Source organism: Myotis davidii, unplaced genomic scaffold (genome assembly GCF_000327345.1).
Source record: "Myotis davidii unplaced genomic scaffold, ASM32734v1 scaffold327, whole genome shotgun sequence".
NCBI classification, from domain to species: Eukaryota; Metazoa; Chordata; class Mammalia; order Chiroptera; family Vespertilionidae; genus Myotis; species Myotis davidii.
Window position 1 is genome coordinate 887,643 of NW_006298628.1, and position 19,118 is coordinate 906,760.

The 19,118-nt window shown below is 40.1% G+C and overlaps 1 protein-coding gene across 11 annotated transcripts in view; it reads left to right on the forward strand.

Annotated features, from left to right (window-relative positions):
* The window catches only part of SPAG9 (sperm associated antigen 9), a 77,992-nt gene that overhangs the window by 49,576 nt on the left and 9,298 nt on the right, over positions 1 to 19,118 (forward strand). For all 11 annotated transcript variants that reach the window (XM_015570832.1, XM_015570831.1, XM_015570833.1 and 8 more), the window contains 15 exons: positions 935 to 1,065; positions 2,694 to 2,750; positions 4,046 to 4,219; positions 5,248 to 5,377; positions 6,274 to 6,363; positions 6,605 to 6,772; positions 7,214 to 7,385; positions 9,045 to 9,263; positions 9,546 to 9,741; positions 11,348 to 11,473; positions 12,686 to 12,766; positions 13,448 to 13,515; positions 15,403 to 15,551; positions 16,495 to 16,666; positions 18,241 to 18,354. In XM_015570832.1, coding sequence (XP_015426318.1) covers positions 935 to 1,065; positions 2,694 to 2,750; positions 4,046 to 4,219; positions 5,248 to 5,377; positions 6,274 to 6,363; positions 6,605 to 6,772; positions 7,214 to 7,385; positions 9,045 to 9,263; positions 9,546 to 9,741; positions 11,348 to 11,473; positions 12,686 to 12,766; positions 13,448 to 13,515; positions 15,403 to 15,551; positions 16,495 to 16,666; positions 18,241 to 18,354 — 2,047 coding nt within the window. The remainder of the gene's footprint in view (positions 1 to 934; positions 1,066 to 2,693; positions 2,751 to 4,045; positions 4,220 to 5,247; positions 5,378 to 6,273; positions 6,364 to 6,604; positions 6,773 to 7,213; positions 7,386 to 9,044; positions 9,264 to 9,545; positions 9,742 to 11,347; positions 11,474 to 12,685; positions 12,767 to 13,447; positions 13,516 to 15,402; positions 15,552 to 16,494; positions 16,667 to 18,240; positions 18,355 to 19,118) is intronic.

Here is a 19,118-nt window from a genome sequence, read left to right on the forward strand (position 1 = left end):
TACACTGGCTCTTGGATCTCTAAGGAGGTGCTAATTTAGCCTCTGCCTGAGGCTACCCAGCAGGAGCTATGGAGAGATCTGCAGATTCCTCTTCTTTGTTTGGGGTTTGGAGGTGCAAAGATGAGGCCCAGCTGTGAAGCAATGCAAGCTGCTGTGGGGCCTTGGGCCTTCTTTTGGAAGCTCTGGGTCTCTCTGACCTAGCTGCAGTTTGTTAGGTAATTTTCAGATTGCAAAGGGCCAGGCCATTCATATGCAAAAGTCCCTGTGCACAGCTTGGGTGGAGTGGGTCTCAGGGAATCAACAGGGCGGAGCAAACAGCTATGGCTGATCCTCAGCCCTGCCCTAAGAGGCCCCGCATCTCAGTGTTCCGGTAATCGCTGCAAGCACCTCTGAGAGAAAGCCGCCCTCGAGTTCCAACTCATGCCAAATGGTCCAGTTTCTCCCCGTATGAGTCTGGGTCCCCAGAGACTCGCCTGGAACTGAAGTTCAGAGCATTCGGGAGCTTGAGACTCCCTCCCGATTGAAAAAGACAACCATGTCCTCAGTTGCCAGCCCTTTCCACATGCACCTCTGTACCTCTGCACTTTACTGCCGCACCTCCTCTGAGTCTCAGTGTGCTTTTCTCTTTCCTTCTAGTTGTAGAATTTCCACTGAGCTAGCCTTCCTGTGGTTCTGGATGATGTCCGTTTTGTCTTTTAGTTGTATTTTTGAAGTGGTTGTGCGAGGCAGCAATTTCCGGTGTTTACCTCTGCCACCATCTTGGTTTCTCCTATTTATATCTCTTTATTGGTTTTATTTTATAAGGTCATTTTAAGTGATCCATTAGATTAGAAGTTAAGGTATGTTTAAAAGCTTAAAGGGTTCCTTAAGTCTGAAATAATACCAAAACAGGTATAGGCTCTCAGAGTGATCTGTAGTCTTCTTTTCATTACAGAGTGATATTCCCACTGCCCAGAGAAAGCGGTTTACTAGAGTAGAAATGGCCCGAGTTCTAATGGAGAGAAACCAGTATAAAGAGAGATTGATGGAGCTTCAGGAAGCTGTTCGATGGACAGAGATGATTCGGTTTGTATGAGAAGTATCTCTGATGTTTTTCTAGTATTGTTTTTTAGTTTTTCTGGAAATGCCTTCATTCAGAATTAAGAGCTCTTCCTTTGGGGATCCAAGCCCCTTGCTCTCTTTACTAGGAGAGACTTTCAAAAGTAACCCTTGGAATTGGGAACAGAATGTGATTAAAATGGGCGTCTTTTGGGCCGGTAAAGGGCTCTTGGAGAATGTTCCCATAACCTCTTAAACACAATTGTTATTGCTTAGGAATGGTGTTCATTTCTCAGAAGAATATAGAAATTGACGCTGCTTTTGCAGTAATGTCAGGGAAATACAAGCATTTCATAGGCCAATAGGAAACAGTCATTTTTACTCAGTGTCTTCCTGTACAATGGTCTTGCTGAATTTTATCTCCCTTTCCACTTCATGCAAAATGCCACTTCTATTGAGATCTTTGTCAGTTGGATCTTAAATCTCACCTCTAGTGCTGCCATCTAATGGTCAGATTCTCAGTAACAGCATTCCTTTAATTTAGGAAGAGCTCATGAAAAGTTTGTAGTCACCCCCTAATTTGCCCACATTTTTGAGAGAGTGGAAGGGACCTAGGGGATGGGGGCCGGGGAGAAAAAGGGTGAGAGCATCAATCGATTGCTTCCTGCATGCACCCCGACTGGGGCTGGAGATCAAACTTGAACAGCCAAGGTCTGTGCCCTTTACCAGGAATCTCACCCGAGACCCTCCAGTGTGCAGGCTGGCGCTCTAGCCACTGGATCCACTGGCAGGACTGTAGGCTCCACTCTCATTGTTCTTCTTACTTCTAACAAGTGGCTGTCAACAGGTGGAGATCAATGGTATCTGGTATCTTATTACATTTTTTAAGTTCTTTTTTTTATTATTGATTTCAGAGGGGAAGGGAGAGAGAGAGAGAGAGAGAAACATCAGTGATGAGAGAGAGTCATTGATCGGCTGCCTCCTGCATGCCCCCTACTGGGGATCAAGCCTGCAACCCAGGCATGTGCCCTTAGCTGGAATCGAACCTGGGACCCTTCAGTCCATAGGCTGACACTCTGTCCACTGAGCCAAATCGGCTAGGGCTGATATCTTACTTTTTCTATTGAATTACGATGTTTTTAATTTAGCCTTTTACAAAAGGGAAGGGGGAGTTTCTCATCCTTACCATCTTACTGAATCACTTTGAAATGCCTTATTTTTTAAAATTTTGTTGAATTACCTATCAATCTAGTTCATCCCTTTCTTTGGTCATCTTTTCAGTGATGGAAAAGTTTTAGTCCTGTGAAAAATAACCTATCGAAACAGTAAAATTACAAGCTATTCTGAGAGCTGGGAGTATAAGGTGGTACAGATCTTTATGTAAAGATAGGGATTTACAAGGCAATGTTTTGATAAAAAGGAGAGAGGTGGAGGATATATCTTTAACAAGACATGTAAAATAGTAAGCATTCAGGCATGTTGGTTATTTGTCCAGCACAGACAACAATCTTGTCTCTGTCATGTCAGTAGACTGAGCTCTGAGGGAGGGATGGTATTTTACTTCGGTTGTAGCCGTAGCAGAACTTCCTTGGTCCTTGGTTCTTAGACCGCTACAACACTCTACTGAAACACATTTTTTTTCTTTTTCCATGTAGAGCATCAAGAGAAAATCCAGCCATGCAGGAAAAAAAAAGGTCAAGCATCTGGCAGTTGTAAGTATCTAAAGACACATAAAGACAGTAGCTAGCACTTCGAGACAAGATTACCGCCAAAATTTATTTTCAAGAATGCTTTGGTGTCTCCTCCCTTCCTCAGTTCTTCCCCCCACTTCCTTCCTGCCCACATTTCTTAAATTTGGGATATGTTACTAAACTGAACTTTTTCTTTTTGATATGTAGTGTGCCAGCTCGGTAAGGCTGTTCTTGAGGACAAAAATATTACTGTCGTAAGCTGCATCATTTTGGTTATGCATTTGATGGAATCCTCTACTAAGTTAAATAAAATAACAGGGAGCTATTCAGAGTTGATAATTACCTGGATTCCCATTAATAAATGTCTGCTTCACTGGTGCTTCACTGGTTGTGTGATTGTAAAAATCTTTACAAAGCGAAGATTAGAAATTCAGTGTTTGTGGGGTTTGAGTAGTGTATGTCGGTTTTGGACTTGAGTTACTAGTATGTTCATGCTAGAACAGGGGTGGGCAAACTTTTTGACTTGAGGGCCACAATGGGTTCTTAAACTGGACCGGAGGGCCGGAACAAAAGCATGGATGGAGTGTTTGTGTGAACTGATATAAATTCAAAGTAAACATCATTACATAAAAGGGTACGGTTTTTTTTTTCAATAGTTTTATTCATTTCAAATGGGCCGGATTCCGCCGGCGGACCGTAGTTTGCCCACGGCTGTGCTAGAAGTACTGTGTGTTCAGTGAGCTTAATACTCACCCCTTTTTGGTGAATCTCCTATTTAATAGAAGTATCGGTCTTTTTGAGTGGGTGTGAAAATAGTTATTTAAGTTGAGTTTAACAAGAAAATGTATAAGCTGTGTGTTAAACGGTAATGTGTGTTCTAGTGCTTTATTGTAACTATTTTTAGAAGTGGTTACTAGGCTTCTAGTCAAGCCATGAAGCCATAACCTTGCTTTCTAACAGCCACTCTCAGATGGCACCAAGTAGGAGCTGGCTAAAGGGGCCATCTTCTCTTATGTCTTCATTACGAGCAGTTCCTGGTACTTCAGAGCGTCTCCCTTTCATTAGGGGAATTGCTAATGAAAGAGCAGGGATCTGCCAGGCTCGGCGTAGTTCCTCTTTCCTGAATGTCTGCTTTGGCTGTGAGTTACTGCTCAGGCTGCCCTGGGTGACCTCAATTTTTTTTTTTTTTTTTTTTTGCCAGTTTTTAACTCATTGCCTTGTAAAAGCGCTCTGGGATTTGTGGGAAATTATGGATTGTTTTTATAGTGCGTGTAATACATATATAGACATATACATACTCACTTTTTTCTTTTTAGTTTTAGCCGACTTTTTAGCTCCTCAAGTAATACTACTAAGAAACCCGAACCACCTGTTAATCTGAAGTATAACGCACCCACCTCTCATGTTACTCCTTCTGTCAAGAAAAGAAGCAGCACCTTATGTCAGCTCCCTGGGGACAAGTCCAAAGCCTTTGACTTCCTTAGTGAAGAGTAAGTATTTTCCAGACTAGTGGTTATGCCCTCAATAAGTCAGCAGTTCTGAGTATTCGCACCACTTAACAGTTCAGCTGTAAAGTTCCAGATAAATCTATATATAAACTATGTCTGCAACTTGGCTATTGTAAATAAATTATTTATAGCCAATACATTTTAGGAAAATTGCATCTGTTTTCATAAAGAGAAGGAAATTTTTAATGTCTCCTTTTTCTGGTATGACAACATTGATAAATACTAATAGAAATGCTAACGGCTTATATTACTTTTTTTTTAGTGTCAGAAGGACTTGGTTTTTCAGTCTGACTCTGCTTCTCATTAGGTGTACAGAAACTTGGTACATAAACCTCTTAGAGTCCCAGTTTCTTGGCCAGTGAAATGAGTATGATAATCTATCTCAGACGTGTTAGGATTAAATTATATAGGTTATATATCTGTAAAGTGTCTGACACACAGGTAGATTTGTTAACTATAAGATACCAAGCAAGTCACCTCACAAAAATTTAAATGGCCTAGAGAAAGACAAATTATTTTCATGGAATTTTACTGCACAGCTCTAAAGCTTACCAAGTCAGTTTGCATATTTGTCTTCTGGAACAAGTAAATGGGATCCAGAAGTTAACCTGTTATCTTCCTACGAAGGTACTGATCTATTGGTCTTCAGTCACTCCTATCTAGCACATTCCCTGCATCAGAAAATTCTTAATATATATTTGTTGAATGAACCAAAAAAATGAGGAAGCAAAAATATTTAAGGATTTTCCCTTTCATATAGGTAAAATTTTAAACCTGATAGAAATTTGGTTCAATATAATAGGCTATTTACTAACCTGTTAAAACTTGGACACTGTATTCACTGCATAACTTGAAAAGACCAGCTATGGTATAACACTTTTTAAGGAGGAATCTTAGTCTGAAGTAAACCAATCTGAAATCATGTAAATTTTGTGTTGTTATTTTTACTCTTTTTAGAAGGAGAGTTGTTGTAATCACTTAATTTTAAAAGGAATGTTTTTCCCTTCTAGAACTGAAGCTAATTTAGCCTCACGCAGAGAACAGAAGAGAGAACAGTATCGTCAGGTGAAGGCCCATGTGCAGAAGGAGGATGGAAGAGTGCAGGCTTTTGGCTGGAGCCTGCCTCAGAAGTACAAACAGGTAACGTGTGAGCATCATGAGAGCATCTAGTGCAGCGGTTCTCAACCTGTGGGTCGTGACCCCTTTGGCGGTCGAACCATCCTTTCACAGGGGTCGCCTAAGACCATCCTGCATATCAGATATTTACATTACGATTCATAACAGTAGCAACATTACAGTTATGAAGTAGCAACGAAAATAATTTTATGGTTGGGTCACAACATGAGGAACTGTATTTAAAGGACCAGAAGATTATGAACCACTGATCTAGTGGATAATGCCGGGACAGGAGTGTGGCTGGGCATGAAGGAATCGAAAACCACACCCCGAACCCGCTCATTTCAAGCTGCTTGCACTTAGCATCCATTGAGAGAAGTGCTGGAGGTAGTGGTTTTCAGGCTGTTTTCCACCCTAGAGCTCAAAAGAAATGCCTCTGAGTCTAAGGGAGACAGGTCAACAAAGGTGGCCGAGTGCATGAACTTACATATCCAGCTCTGTCTTAATACTTGAAGATTTCATTTTTTGAAAAGCAGCATCTATTGTTTATACTTTATACGTTTTAAGAAGCCATTAGCATGGGCGCCTTTCAAACACTTGACTTAAAACTCAGTTCAGGTGTTCAGGAACTTTACCTGTCTACTCCATATTGCCTATTCCCAAATGACTCAGCTCATGCTTACACACACACACACACACACACACATACACACACACACACACTCTCACACACTCACACATTCACACTCTCTTTCTCTCCCTCCCTATCCCTCCCACTCCCCCACATATGTGAATTAGTCTGTCTTCTGATATTTCATAGCATCTTGTTTATTTTGCCCAATTGCCACTTGATTTTTTTTTTCATTTTTCAAATAAGAATAATAAGGCTAACTCCTCTTTCTCTCCTCCCAAATTATTAGGTAACCAATGGTCAAGGGGAAAATAAGATGAAAAATTTACCTGTGCCTGTCTGTCTCAGGCCTCTAGATGAAAAAGATACATCCATGAAGGTAAATAAATTTTGAAGTTAAAGAAGCTACTTCTTAAAATCTGGGTGGACATTTTTCTAAACAAAATTGTTAAATCCTACTTTTGTGGATCAGATTTTTTATTTTGTAATTTTAGACTGGGGTACTTTGAATATTAAAGACCTATATTTATAATCATTAGAATTTTAAAGAAAATGTGAAAAATTCTAAACATTTTTAGATAAAAAGTGACTTAATACTTTTTATTTTTTAACTCTAAAAGCTGTGGTGTGCTGTTGGAGTCAATTTATCTGGTGGGAAGACCAGAGATGGCGGTTCTGTGGTTGGAGCTAGTGTGTTTTACAAGGATGTTGCTGGTTTGGATGCAGAAGGCAGTCAGCAGCGGAGTGCATCTCAGAGCAGTTTAGACAAGCTCGATCAGGAACTGAAGGTAAGCGTGTGCACCAACACTTGTCTCCTGGTGCCTGAGACTGTTAGCTCGCTCTTTGGTCCAAAACTTACTTCTGGGTTTAACTTCTAGTTGGGATTGCTGCGCCCTTGCTTCTTCCTCACTCTCTTTTTTCAAAATCAGTTTTATTGAGGTATATTTTACACTCAGTAAAGTGTATACTTGAAATGTTTATAGTCCAGAGTTTGGACAGATGTGTGCAAGTATGTAACAACTGTCACAGCCGAGATACAGACCATTTTTGTCACTGATCTGCTTTAACTGCTAGTTCTTATGTGCTGGTTAATGTGGAAAGACAGCAGTATTTTCAGCCTTCCAAATAATCTGGAAATAAACTTGAAATAGTGTTGCCCTTGACTGTAGTAGCACAGCTTTTTAATGTTTGTACATATCATTTCTAATATTCATTTCTTTACTTTGCAGGAACAGCAGAAGGAGTTAAAAAATCAAGAAGAATTATCTAGTCTAGTCTGGATCTGTACTAGCACCCATGCAGCTACAAAAGTGATTATTATTGATGCTGTTCAACCAGGCCACATCCTAGACAGTTTCACTGTTTGCAATTCGCACGTCCTGTGTATAGCAAGTGTACCAGGTAAGAGTGAGCCGTGCCCCTGTCTTCCCACCTTCAGCACCTCCTTTGCAGGCCCTAATTTAGTTACTGGAGATATAGTCATGCACCACTTCTAGGAGTTGTGTGCTACTTGGGAAGACCAAAAATAAGCTGGGAACAAATGACTAAACCTGATATTTTCAGACGGTGTGAAGAAAATAAAATAGTGCTAATATTAGATGATGACTGGAAGGCAGAGCACAAGGGATTATTTTGATTTACTAGTAAGGGAAAGCTTTCTAAAGTTTTAGATTAAATCTTATAAATACATTGGTTTAAAAATGAAATAAATTTGTGATATATCTATAAGTGGAATATTATATAAAAAGGAATGAAATTCTCATACATGCTACAACATGGATTAACCTTAGAAACATTATGCTAAGTAAAATAAATCTGACACAGAGGACAAATATTATGATTCCACTTAGGTCTGAGCTATCTGGACAAGGCAATTCATGAAGACAGAAGTCGATTACCGGGGGCAGCCAGGGGTGGGGCTGGGGAATCGGATTATTTAATTGGTACAGATTTTCTGTTTGGGGTGATGTGAGAGTTTTAGACATGCATAGTTTTGGTGACTGTACAGCATTATAAATGCCATTTGAATTATACATTTAAAAATGGTTAAGATGGTCCTAGCCCAGCCGTGGGCAAACTACAGCCCGCAGGCCGGATCCGGCCCGTTTGAAATGAATAAAACTAAAAAAAAAAGAAGACCATATACCCTTTTATGTAATGATGTTTACTTTGAATTTATATTAGTTCACACAAACACTCCATCCATGCTTTTGTTCCGCCCTCCGGTCCAGTTTAAGAACCCGTTGTGGCCCTCGAGTCAAAAAGTTTGCCCACCCCTGTCCTAGCCGGTTTGGCTCAGTGTATAGAGAGCGTCAGCCTGTGGACTCAAGGGTCCCGGGTTGATTCCAGTCAAGGGCACATGCCTGGCTTGGCAGCTCAGTCCCCAGTAGAGGGCGTGCAGGAGGCAGCCAATCAATGATTCCCTCTCATCATGGATGTTTCTATATCTCCCTCTCCCTTCCTCTCTAAAATCAATAAAAATATTTAGAAAAGGTTAACATGGCAAATTTTATGTGTATGTGTGTATATGTCTGTATTTGACTACAATAAAGTTTTTTTAATGCAATACGAATAAAAACAGCTTTCTAAATTAAAAAAAAACAAGAGGTTTATCTTTATACTGCAAATGCTTAGTTTTTAAATGTGTTACTAATGCTTAAGGCACTGTGTACATTTAGGGTGACTAATTTTTAATAGTGGTAGGCAGAAGTCCATATTTCAAATAGCAAATATAATTTACATATATTTAGATTTCATTGGTTTTAACCTCATTAGGTGGCTGCCTAGGAGCTCATATTAAGAGCAGAAGCATAATTTCTGACATTTTCATGTTTTCTTTTGCTTGCATTACTAGAAGTATTATCTTAAATTTTTAAGCTGCTTTCCATTTTGTGAAGGTTAGTTTTAAAAAATGTTAAAGCTATCTTTGGCAGTATATTCAAATAACTATTTGCCTTTACCTATACACTCTTATTTAAAACCCATAGTTGTTTTTATGGAGAAAAAGCTAGTTCTATAAGTTTACTTAGCATTAAAAGAAGGCTTATCTTGTGTTTTTAGGAGCACGAGAAACAGACTACCCTGCAGGAGAAGAGCTTTCAGAATCGGGACAGGTGGACAAAGCATCTTTATCTGGAAGCATGACAAGCAATAGCTCAGCAGAGACAGACAGCCTGTTGGGAGGCATCACGGTGGTTGGTTGTTCCGCAGAAGGTGTGACAGCAGGTGCCACGCCCCCTAGTACCAACGGTGCTTCTCCAGTGACAGAAAAGCCACCAGGTAGAGCCATGCTCCTTACATACCATCCGTACAGCACCAGAGCCTGTTCCAGACGCCTCACAATGGACTTAATCTGGATCTTAACGTAACAAGAATGAAAGAACATAAACGAAGATGCTGTAATGATTGTTAAATGAAATTATGAATTCTCAATGTCATGATATAGTGCAGAGGGGGCAGAGGGTAGGTGGAGTGGAATTCTATAGCAAGGGTTTGTACAAGGAAATTATTGATAGAAAAGTTCAAACTCAGAATGGTTAGCATGTTTTATTTACTTTTTAGAAAAGGAAGCAGAAAGTAGTGAGATTGATGAAAATGTTCCGACGGCAGAAGAAGCAACTGAAGCCACAGAAGGCAATGCAGGGTCAGCTGAAGACAACATGGACGTCTCCCAAACGGGCGTGTACACAGAGCACGTCTTCACAGATCCTTTGGGAGTTCAAATCCCAGAAGACCTCTCACCAGTGTATCAGTCAAGGTATTCAGATGGGTCAATAACTTAGGAAACCACATTAGTACACACACAAAAGGAACCCCAAATAACCTCAATCTGCCAAAATATTCCCACTAGTTCAGTGGTTCCCAGCCTTCTGGCCTTTTAAATACAGATCCTCATGTTGTGACCCCAACCATAAAATTATTTTCGTTGCTACTTCATAACTGTAATGTTGCTGTTATGAATCGTCATGTAAATATCTGATATGCAGGATGGTCTTAGGCGACCCCTGTGAAAGGGTCGTTCGACTGCCAAAGGGGTCGCGACCCACAGGTTGAGAACTGCTGCACTAGTTGGTATTGTTGTGGCAGACTTAGATGCCATTACTTATTCCCACTATGCTATTCCTTCCTCTTCATTGTCTCTGGTTACCCCCTCCCCCCATTTGCTCTCTTTTCCTTCTAATTTATGAAAAAAGTCTTGTCTATAAAATACATTAGTCAAAATTTTTCTGGTCATTTTTTCCTCTAGAATTATTGTTTTTTTAATTGTATTCACTGTCTTCCATTCTATTAATAATTCTTGCTCTTTTAATCCCCACCCCTACTCTAACTCCCACTCTAGTCAGCAGTGAAATTGGCCATTGTTTCAATTTCCCATGTGGGCTTGGATGACCTTTTTGAATTTAGCTCTCTGGCAAACATTTTATTAAAAGACAATTTGTTTTAGGCTCTTTCTTTAAAAGGTTGGTTAATCTAGGTCCATTTCATGAATTCTTTGATTTTCTTTCTTGCCTACTCTAGGTCTTGCAGATAGAGGTTTATCTAAACTGGATTTTTTTTTTACAATTTAATATTTTTCCTCTTAGTATATAGAACAACCAAATATCTTAACATTTAATTGTCAATTTAAGAGTAAAGTCATGCCCTGGCTGGTGGCCCTGTTGGTTGGGCATCAACCTGTGCACCGAAAGGTTGCCAGTTTGATTTCCAGGCAGGACACATGCCGGGTTGTGGGCTTGATCCCTGGTAGGGGCCCTGGGGGAGGCAGCAGGTCGATGTTTTGCTCTCACATCAATGTTTCTCTCTCTCCCTCTCCTTCCCTCTCTCTAAAAGTAAATTTAAAAAGAAAATAGTCATCTTTTTATTAGAATTAGTACATTTGTCTGTTGAATTTGATAACCCAGTTATATCTCTTTATTATATGTGGCAATCTAAAAGAAAGAAGGCTGTGAGTGAATGCAAGCTTATTAATTTATTTTAGAAAATTCTTTATATTTTACCCTCCTTTCAGTGTATGTGTGTGGTTTTTAAAACAAACCATCCCTTCCTCTTTTCTCCTTTAAGAAGAAACTGATAAATTCAAAGTAACCGTAAGGGTGAGGCATAATTATAGTCTGGATAGTAACTGCTATATTTCATTGCCATTTCTTAACTCCATGTTTGCAACTTGGTCCTTCTAGTATGTTAATTTTCTTCTGGTACAATTGTTTAAATATTTAACAATAAGCATTTAACTTTGGCTTTTCTGGAATTTTAGAGTTTGATTTTTTTTTTCTTAAACTGTACACTAAAGTATAGAAATGACCAATCCCTGAAAACTAACTGAGCACACTCAGCTTTTTTTCCTCTTGTCCCATCTTTCCCAGTAATGACTCAGATGCATATAAAGATCAAATATCAGTGTTGCCAAATGAACAAGACCTGGTGAGAGAAGAAGCCCAGAAAATGAGTAGCCTTTTACCAACTATGTGGCTTGGAGCTCAGAATGGCTGGTAGGTGCCAACTCTTTTAATCTTAGAGTATCTTTAGTCTTTTACCTTTGCTTCAGAAACCAAAGATACGTAAAATGTGGTACACATAAGTATAAACAAAGAGTACACATTAAAGCAAAGAATTTTATATACACATAAGTTTTAATGTTATAGTACAACAGTCTCATAAACTGGACTTGCATTGGTTCTTGCTAAACCACACATTTCTCTGTCATGGTGTCCCCTTTATATAATATTCTTGGAAGAAGAGGTTAATAACATTTTAAAATTTGAATGATCCAGAATAGCACACAGATGGAGAATTATTGATGCATATATAGGAGGCTTATGTAGGATTAAACTAATGTATTTGGCTGCAGGAAGACCCAAATCCAAACATAACTTTTCAGTAGAGTTACTAGGAAAACCAGGACAGATCAGGCTGGAAGCTTACCAGGTGATAACAAACATTGTTACCTAGTCTGTTCACTTTCTAGTGGTGTGGGGGGTCTTACAAAATTACCCTTTTCCTGAAGTTAAGCAAGGGCCACTAGTGTGTCTTTTCCATAGTGGTCTAATACTATACAGTGAAGGATGGGCAGACTTTCTCCACGGAGGGTCAGATAACAAATATGTTAGGCTTTGTAGCCATACGATCTCTGTTGTAACTTCACAGCTGTGCTGTGTGATGCAAAAGCAGCCATTACTTTGACAATGTGTAAGTGGGTTAGTGGGACTGTGTCCCAATAAGACTTTTTTTATGTTCACAGAAGTGTGAGTTGCATACAAATCTCATGTCATGAAATACTCTCTGATTTTTCCCAACCATGTAAAACTGTTTTAGCTTATGAACTGTACGAAGGCGGGTGGAGGGCTGATGTGTCCTGCAGGCCTCGGGGTGCCTCTGCCTGATGTCAACCACTGTCTTCACAGAGTTGTAGTTCAGTCTAGTGAAAGGATGATCGTTTTTTAAAACAGGATTTTGCCCAGGATTCTGAAGTGTGGAGTAGCCTGCAATTGACCCTGCATTTTGTCCTGGCTTTTATTCTTCATATGTTTCTGTTTGCTTAGGCAGCTTATTTCTCTGCCTTAGGCCTACCCATACTCTCATTTTTTCCCTAAAATGTGTATGTTACTCCTTTTTCCCCCTGAAGGAACTTTGTGGTCATTATTAGACATAAGCAATGACTTGATGTTCTCGATGCCTTACCAGTCTTGATTTTGTTCTTGCAGTTTGTATGTCCATTCATCTGTAGCCCAGTGGAGGAAATGTCTCCATTCTATTAAACTTAAAGATTCGATTCTCAGTATTGTGTAAGTTTTATTTTAGAAATTCTTTCTTTTAAAAATACTATATCTTGGTTTAAACTAGATTTTAAGACTATTAAAGCTAACATGTATGTCATGACTAAATCAGTATCCATATTATTTTTACCTTCTTTATAGAATTAGAGAAGTTGAGTGAGATGAAACTAGAAAGTAAAATAGAAAAACTTGCCAGGTTGATACCTCATCATGCTATGAGCTCTCTAGTGCTCTGTGGGAGACAACCAATTAATACCTGTGAATATACATTTGTTTCAGAATATTCTTTACATTCTGTGAATATGTTGACTAAGGCTTTTACTAGTCCTTTCCATGTGCTGACTATCAAAAACCAGTGTGTCTCTTAAGTGACAGAGCTGCCTCTGCTAGTTCTACTCGAGGTGTGTGTCTCTGGTCTGTGGACCTTTTGTCAACAGTCTGTGTTGAGAAGAGGAGTTTGTGCCCCACCATGAACATCTGGGTCACCACATACGCTGTTTATCTAGTTCAGCTGACATTTTTATAGCACAGCTCTCTCAATGAAGAAAAGGGTGTGTTCGTTTAGCTTCTGACGTGAGCTCCTCATCTTTCATGTACTGGCCCTCTGAGAGCCTCTGAACTAGTTCAGTATTATGTGGTCCCTTCTGCATTCCTGATGGAGAGTTCTGAAATCCTCTTTCCTGTTTGCAGACACGTGAAAGGAATTGTGTTAGTGGCCCTGGCTGATGGCACCCTTGCTATCTTTCACAGAGGAGTTGGTGAGTTGTTATGAATAGATAACAAGTGCACTCACTCGTTGCATTGCAAAAGCATTTTTAAACAGATTGGTTTTTTATGCTTTAAGAAATGATGCTTAATAGGAGAAAGAATAAAGGTTTAAACCGAATACTAACAATGTGTGATAGCAGTAAATATGTGAGTGCCTGCTTGGAGGTATACATTTATAGTATACCGCAGTCAAAGTATGTTTACCATACTGAGCAAGCAGTTTAACATTTCACAGTCCTCTTATATAATGTGATATGGAGGTGCTGGTTTTTCATTCATACACTTACTCAATTGGGCGAAATTTAGTGAGAGGATAATTTTTCTTTGCCCAGTATTTAAAAAATAATTTGCATCTACTTATATTTGGTAAGTATATAATAAAAGCCTAAGTGACCATTACGGCGGAACGACCAGAACAACCGGTCTCTGTGATGCGCACTGACCACCAGCCAGGCGCTCAACGCAGGAGCTGCCCCATAGGGGGCAGTGTGCTCCCATAGGGGGTGCACCGCTCAGCCAGAAGCCGGGCTCATGGCTGGTGAGCGTAGCGGTATTGGCGGGAGCCTCTCCCACCTCCGTGGCAGCACTAAGGAAGGAGCAGCAAGCAGGCAGGTGGTCAGGAGCGAGGGGTCCCAGACTGTGAGAGGGCACAGGCCAGGTAGAGGGGACACCCCCCACCACCACTACCACCAGTGCACAAATTTCTTGCACTGGACCTCTAGTTTAAAATAACTTTTAATTGGATAAAGTTTAGTGATTTTCAAGTTATGTTATTTACATTCTTCCCCTTTAAAACAGTGTTTCCACCATCTTTTGCAATCATCACCAGAACTTATGAGGAAGATTCTGTTGTCACCCTCATTTTATAGATGAGGAAACTGAGGCAGAGTGTTTTAGTCACTCAGTAAGTGGAAGAGCCTAGGAAAAACAGTAAATGTTTTAGTGTACTGGGTCCAAAATTATATTGACAGAGCAACACAAGCAAAGTACATTTAATAAAGAAATGCCAAGTTCTGCATTTGGGTTCAGAAGAGTAAGATGAAAGAGGCCTGCTGACGAGTGAGAATTCCTTAAAGGTTGACTACAAATTCAGTCTGAGTTAGCTAACGTCATCAATTTCATAGGGTTCCACTCTGGTAGCTAGACAGCATGAAATGGACATGGATGGACACAGAGGAACTCGGCTGAAGGGCCCAAAGACATGTGCCAAGGATACTTGGTTTTGAAAGGAGAAGATGTGGGGCAGTAACAGAAGTTGCTTCCATTGGGCAAAACTATAAACTAATGGGAGATTACATATAAGGAGGCAGAATTCAGCCAGGTGTGGGAAGTATTTTGCTGACAGTTACAGCTTCCTGAAAATGGAACAGCTGTTCTGTGAGGCATTGTGTTTTCTTTCACTGAAATTGTTGAAGCAGAGCAAGCTTCCAGCATTGGCTCTCATTTGTATTCTGTCATCGCTAAAATTATAGGACACATGATTCCTAACGTTGCCCTTGACTTCTACCCAAGAAAATATATCAGAATGCAAGTGAGTGAGAGATTTCATCCCCCAAATAATTTTAATCCTTGCTGATTCTTAAGTAGTATTATAAACAGTTAACTTATAACTGATTTATCATATCACTACTGTTGAGAGCATGGTGGTCCAGGTATTGAGTGGCAGGTTGGACCGATGAGCTTTGAGGTCTCTTCCAACTTTGTAGTTTATAAAATAAGAGAACCCAGTTTCTGCAAATAAAGGATATACTGAATACATGGTATTTGTGGGTGTTTCATGAATAAAATTAATTATATACCCCGATAGAATGTTTCTTTTGTTAAAATTTAGTAAAAGGTGGTATACATTAACTAGTAATCTATTTCTTATTTTAAAGATGGGCAGTGGGATTTGTCAAACTATCACCTGTTAGATCTCGGGCGGCCTCACCATTCTATTCGATGCATGACTGTGGTACATGACAAAGTCTGGTGTGGCTATCGGAACAAAATCTATGTGGTTCAGCCAAAGGCCATGAAAATCGAGGCAAGTTAACCCATGTTTTCTCTGCTTACTGAATTTCTATTTCCTGAAGATTCTAAGACTAATTATTTTCAGCTTCTTTAGAAAGTATTTTCTGAATCTGTGTTTTAATGATACATTGATGACATCTTGCCACTTTTGACTACCAGAATGGGAAGTGTTGAGTTTTTTTTGAAGGAAAAAGATTAACACAAATGTTGAAATGTGTCTGAGTACCCATAGTGCATATGTGTTTGAATATATGGTTCTGGATTCGTTTACTTATGTACAGGTAGAGGGAAGGAGGATTCCCAAGTCTTTGCCATCCCACGTGTGTTTACACGAATCCATATGTGTGTCAAAGACTGAGATATAAGATTGCAGTGAGCAATCCTCTTAGTAATGCTTTCTTTAAAAAAGTTTTGCAACCAGATGTAATTTTTTAAAGACAACCTAAAGCTAGAAAATTTTAAGGTGGAAGGTCTCCTTCTCCCTTTGTCCTAAATCTCATTCTTTTATGTAAAAGTCCTAAAGTTAACCATTTGGTGTTTATTTTTCAGATCTGTTTCTTACATGCAGACACACACACACACACACACACACACACACACACACGCAGCAATGCAGGCTCCTTTTTGTTTAGTTATAAATGTAATTTCTCTGCAGTCCAACAAAATCTTGAGATCAAATTCAGTCTTATTGTTGAACACTGACACATAACAGGGATGTGCCAGTATTACTTCCGTAAGTCGATGACCTGTACAGTGTTAAAATCCAGCATCCTTTATTCTTTGTTTTTCTTTTTATTTTGAAGTCTGGGATAAAGGCTATGATCATATTTAGTGAACACTGTTTAGGCTCCTCTTTTAACATATATTCTTCCAAATTTTTGTGCAAATTAGCACAGTTTTTAAACACAAACTCCTGCATGTTAAACGTAACATTGTGATTGAACAATCTTTCCTAGAAATCATTTGATGCACACCCCAGGAAGGAGAGCCAGGTGCGGCAGCTTGCGTGGGTAGGTGATGGCGTGTGGGTCTCCATTCGTTTGGATTCCACCCTCCGTCTCTATCATGCACACACTTACCAACATCTACAGGATGTGGACATTGAGCCTTATGTAAGCAAAATGTTAGGTAAGCTTCCAAAGCGTTTTATTTCTGTCAATTAAATAAAGTTTTTATTTTTAAATGTTCTCACATGCTGGATAGAACCAGTGAATAAGTTGCCTGAGGATTAGTGAGCTCTTATCACTGAAGGTGTCAGGCAGACACTCCATCTACCCTGTGGGAACTGTCAAGTCTGCCCCAAAAATATCTTCAAGCAATGACTTCCGTATCTCTACCTCTGTCCCCGTGTCCATCCTTTCCTGCCTGGGTCACCTGAGCCTCCTCACCAGGCTCCCTCCTTCCACTCCAGTCTGTGCTCTGCATAGTAACCAGGACACATTCTCCCCATGCCCACTGACTGCCTTTAGAGGAGGTGGCAGGAGCAGAGGGATTTAAGTGGCCTGGGCCACTCTCCTCACTCTGTTCTACCCACACTGACTCAAACTCAGCAAGTTCCTTTCCATGCCAGGCCTCACATGTACTGTATCCTCTGTCTGAGAAGTCCTTCTTGGTCCCTTTTTACTTGGCCTCCAGACCATAGCTACGTGTCACATCCAGAAGAGACCTTTTCTTGTCTCCCACTTGAATTTAGGCATCTTATACTTTTTCTTCACGGGCTCATCATTGTTGTGGTTGCACTGGTGTTACGTGATTCCTACTTCCCGCCTCTCTCTCCCACGGATCCTAAACGCCATGAAGGGCAGGGACCACCCCTGCTGTATCCTCAGCTCCTGATGCAGAGCTGTATGACCATTAGAGATGCCGTTCACTAAGGATTCCTTTATGAAGAGAGGTTGAGCTGCACCAGCGGTTTTTAACCTTTTTAGGGCCTTTGCCCTCAGAAAACCTGATGATAGCTCAGTACCCTCCCTGGAGTCAGGCATATGTACACATACACACAGACTAGTTCCGGGGGTGGACTTTGACCGTAGGTTTAGACTATGAAGATTCTAAGACTGTATTTCTGAATAGAGTAAGTTCCTAACACTGATTCTGTGATCATGCTCTTCAGCTCTTACAAGTAGAATATGAGTAACTAAATGCTGTTTGTTCTAAATGCTTTATCTGTTTAATAATTTTGCCCCTCAAGTCCCAGAAAATAAAGTCAGTTGAAAAAACTCTTCTTGAAATAACAATGTGCATTGATTCTCCCTAAATTATATGCCTGTGGTTTCCTAAAATTTCAAAACTGCCATTGAATAAGAAGAGTGTAGGTTTTGTTCGCAAAAGTTGTTTTCATCTACACAAAGAAATTTAAGGCACACCAGAACTCTTTCAGCTTATAAATTTGAAGGACATTTAATTTCCCAATTTAGTAAACACTGTTTTTATTGAGGGTTTTTGTTCTGGTTTGGTTTTGCAGCTCCCTAATTAAGTCCTGTGTCATATTTCCTGAGCCACAGTATCTTCCTTCTAAATGATACTGTGATGGCAGCCACGTTTAGAATTTTCTGTCCCCATTAAGCATGAGTTGTGAGCTAGGTGGTAAAGCCAAAGGAGAGTTTTCTCATATTCACCCACTACTCTGAGGGACCTAGAATCTCAGACATCGTCTGCTCCAGTTTCTAATGAAATGTCCCCCCCCACCCCTCTCTGTGCAGGTACTGGAAAACTGGGCTTCTCTTTTGTGAGGATCACAGCCCTGATGGTGTCCTGTAATCGTTTGTGGGTGGGGACAGGAAATGGTGTCATTATCTCCATCCCACTGACAGAAAGTAAGTACATTTTCACTCACCAAACTGTCACAGTGCAGATCGGAGAGTTGCAGGGAATGGTCATGCCCAGACATGAGGCAGAAGGAATTGCTCTGGTATTGGCAACTCGGTGGTAATTTAGAAAATCAATCTGGTGGCAAAGATCTAACTATTGTCCCTTCATTCTTTCCATGGAAACTTATGAACTGTAGCAAGTAACAGTTCATTCTGAGCAGTACTTTTTCTCAATTCAGGAATAACAGTCCTGTTTCCTCTTTTTTTTCCTTTAGAGAGAGAGAGATAGGAAGTGGGAGAGACAGAAACATTGATGTGAGAGAGACACATCGATTGGCTGCCTCCTGCACGAGCCCTGACTGGGGATAGGCATCAAACCTGCAACCCAGGTATATGCCCTTGACTGGGAATTGAACCCGCGACCCTTCGGTGTGTGAGCCGATGCTCCAACCACTGAACCACTCCAGCCAGCGCCTGTTTCCTCTTTTAAATAAAGGTCAAAGTCCATTTTCCTTTGTGCTTTTTATACCAGTATCCAGAAACACTACTAGTACTCATTCTAGTTTTTCATGTCTCCCTGGCAGTTAGTTTATGAGATTCTCTTTGGTTTAGAAAAAGTTACGGGAGAAGTTTCTCAGGAGGTCAGTCAGCCCTTCCTTATGCTGGAGACAAGTCACCTGTCCTGTATTTAAAAAGAATGTGAACAAAATGTACATTGTATGTTTTTTATATTATGTTCCTTTATTATTTTTGTGAACAAAATATACATT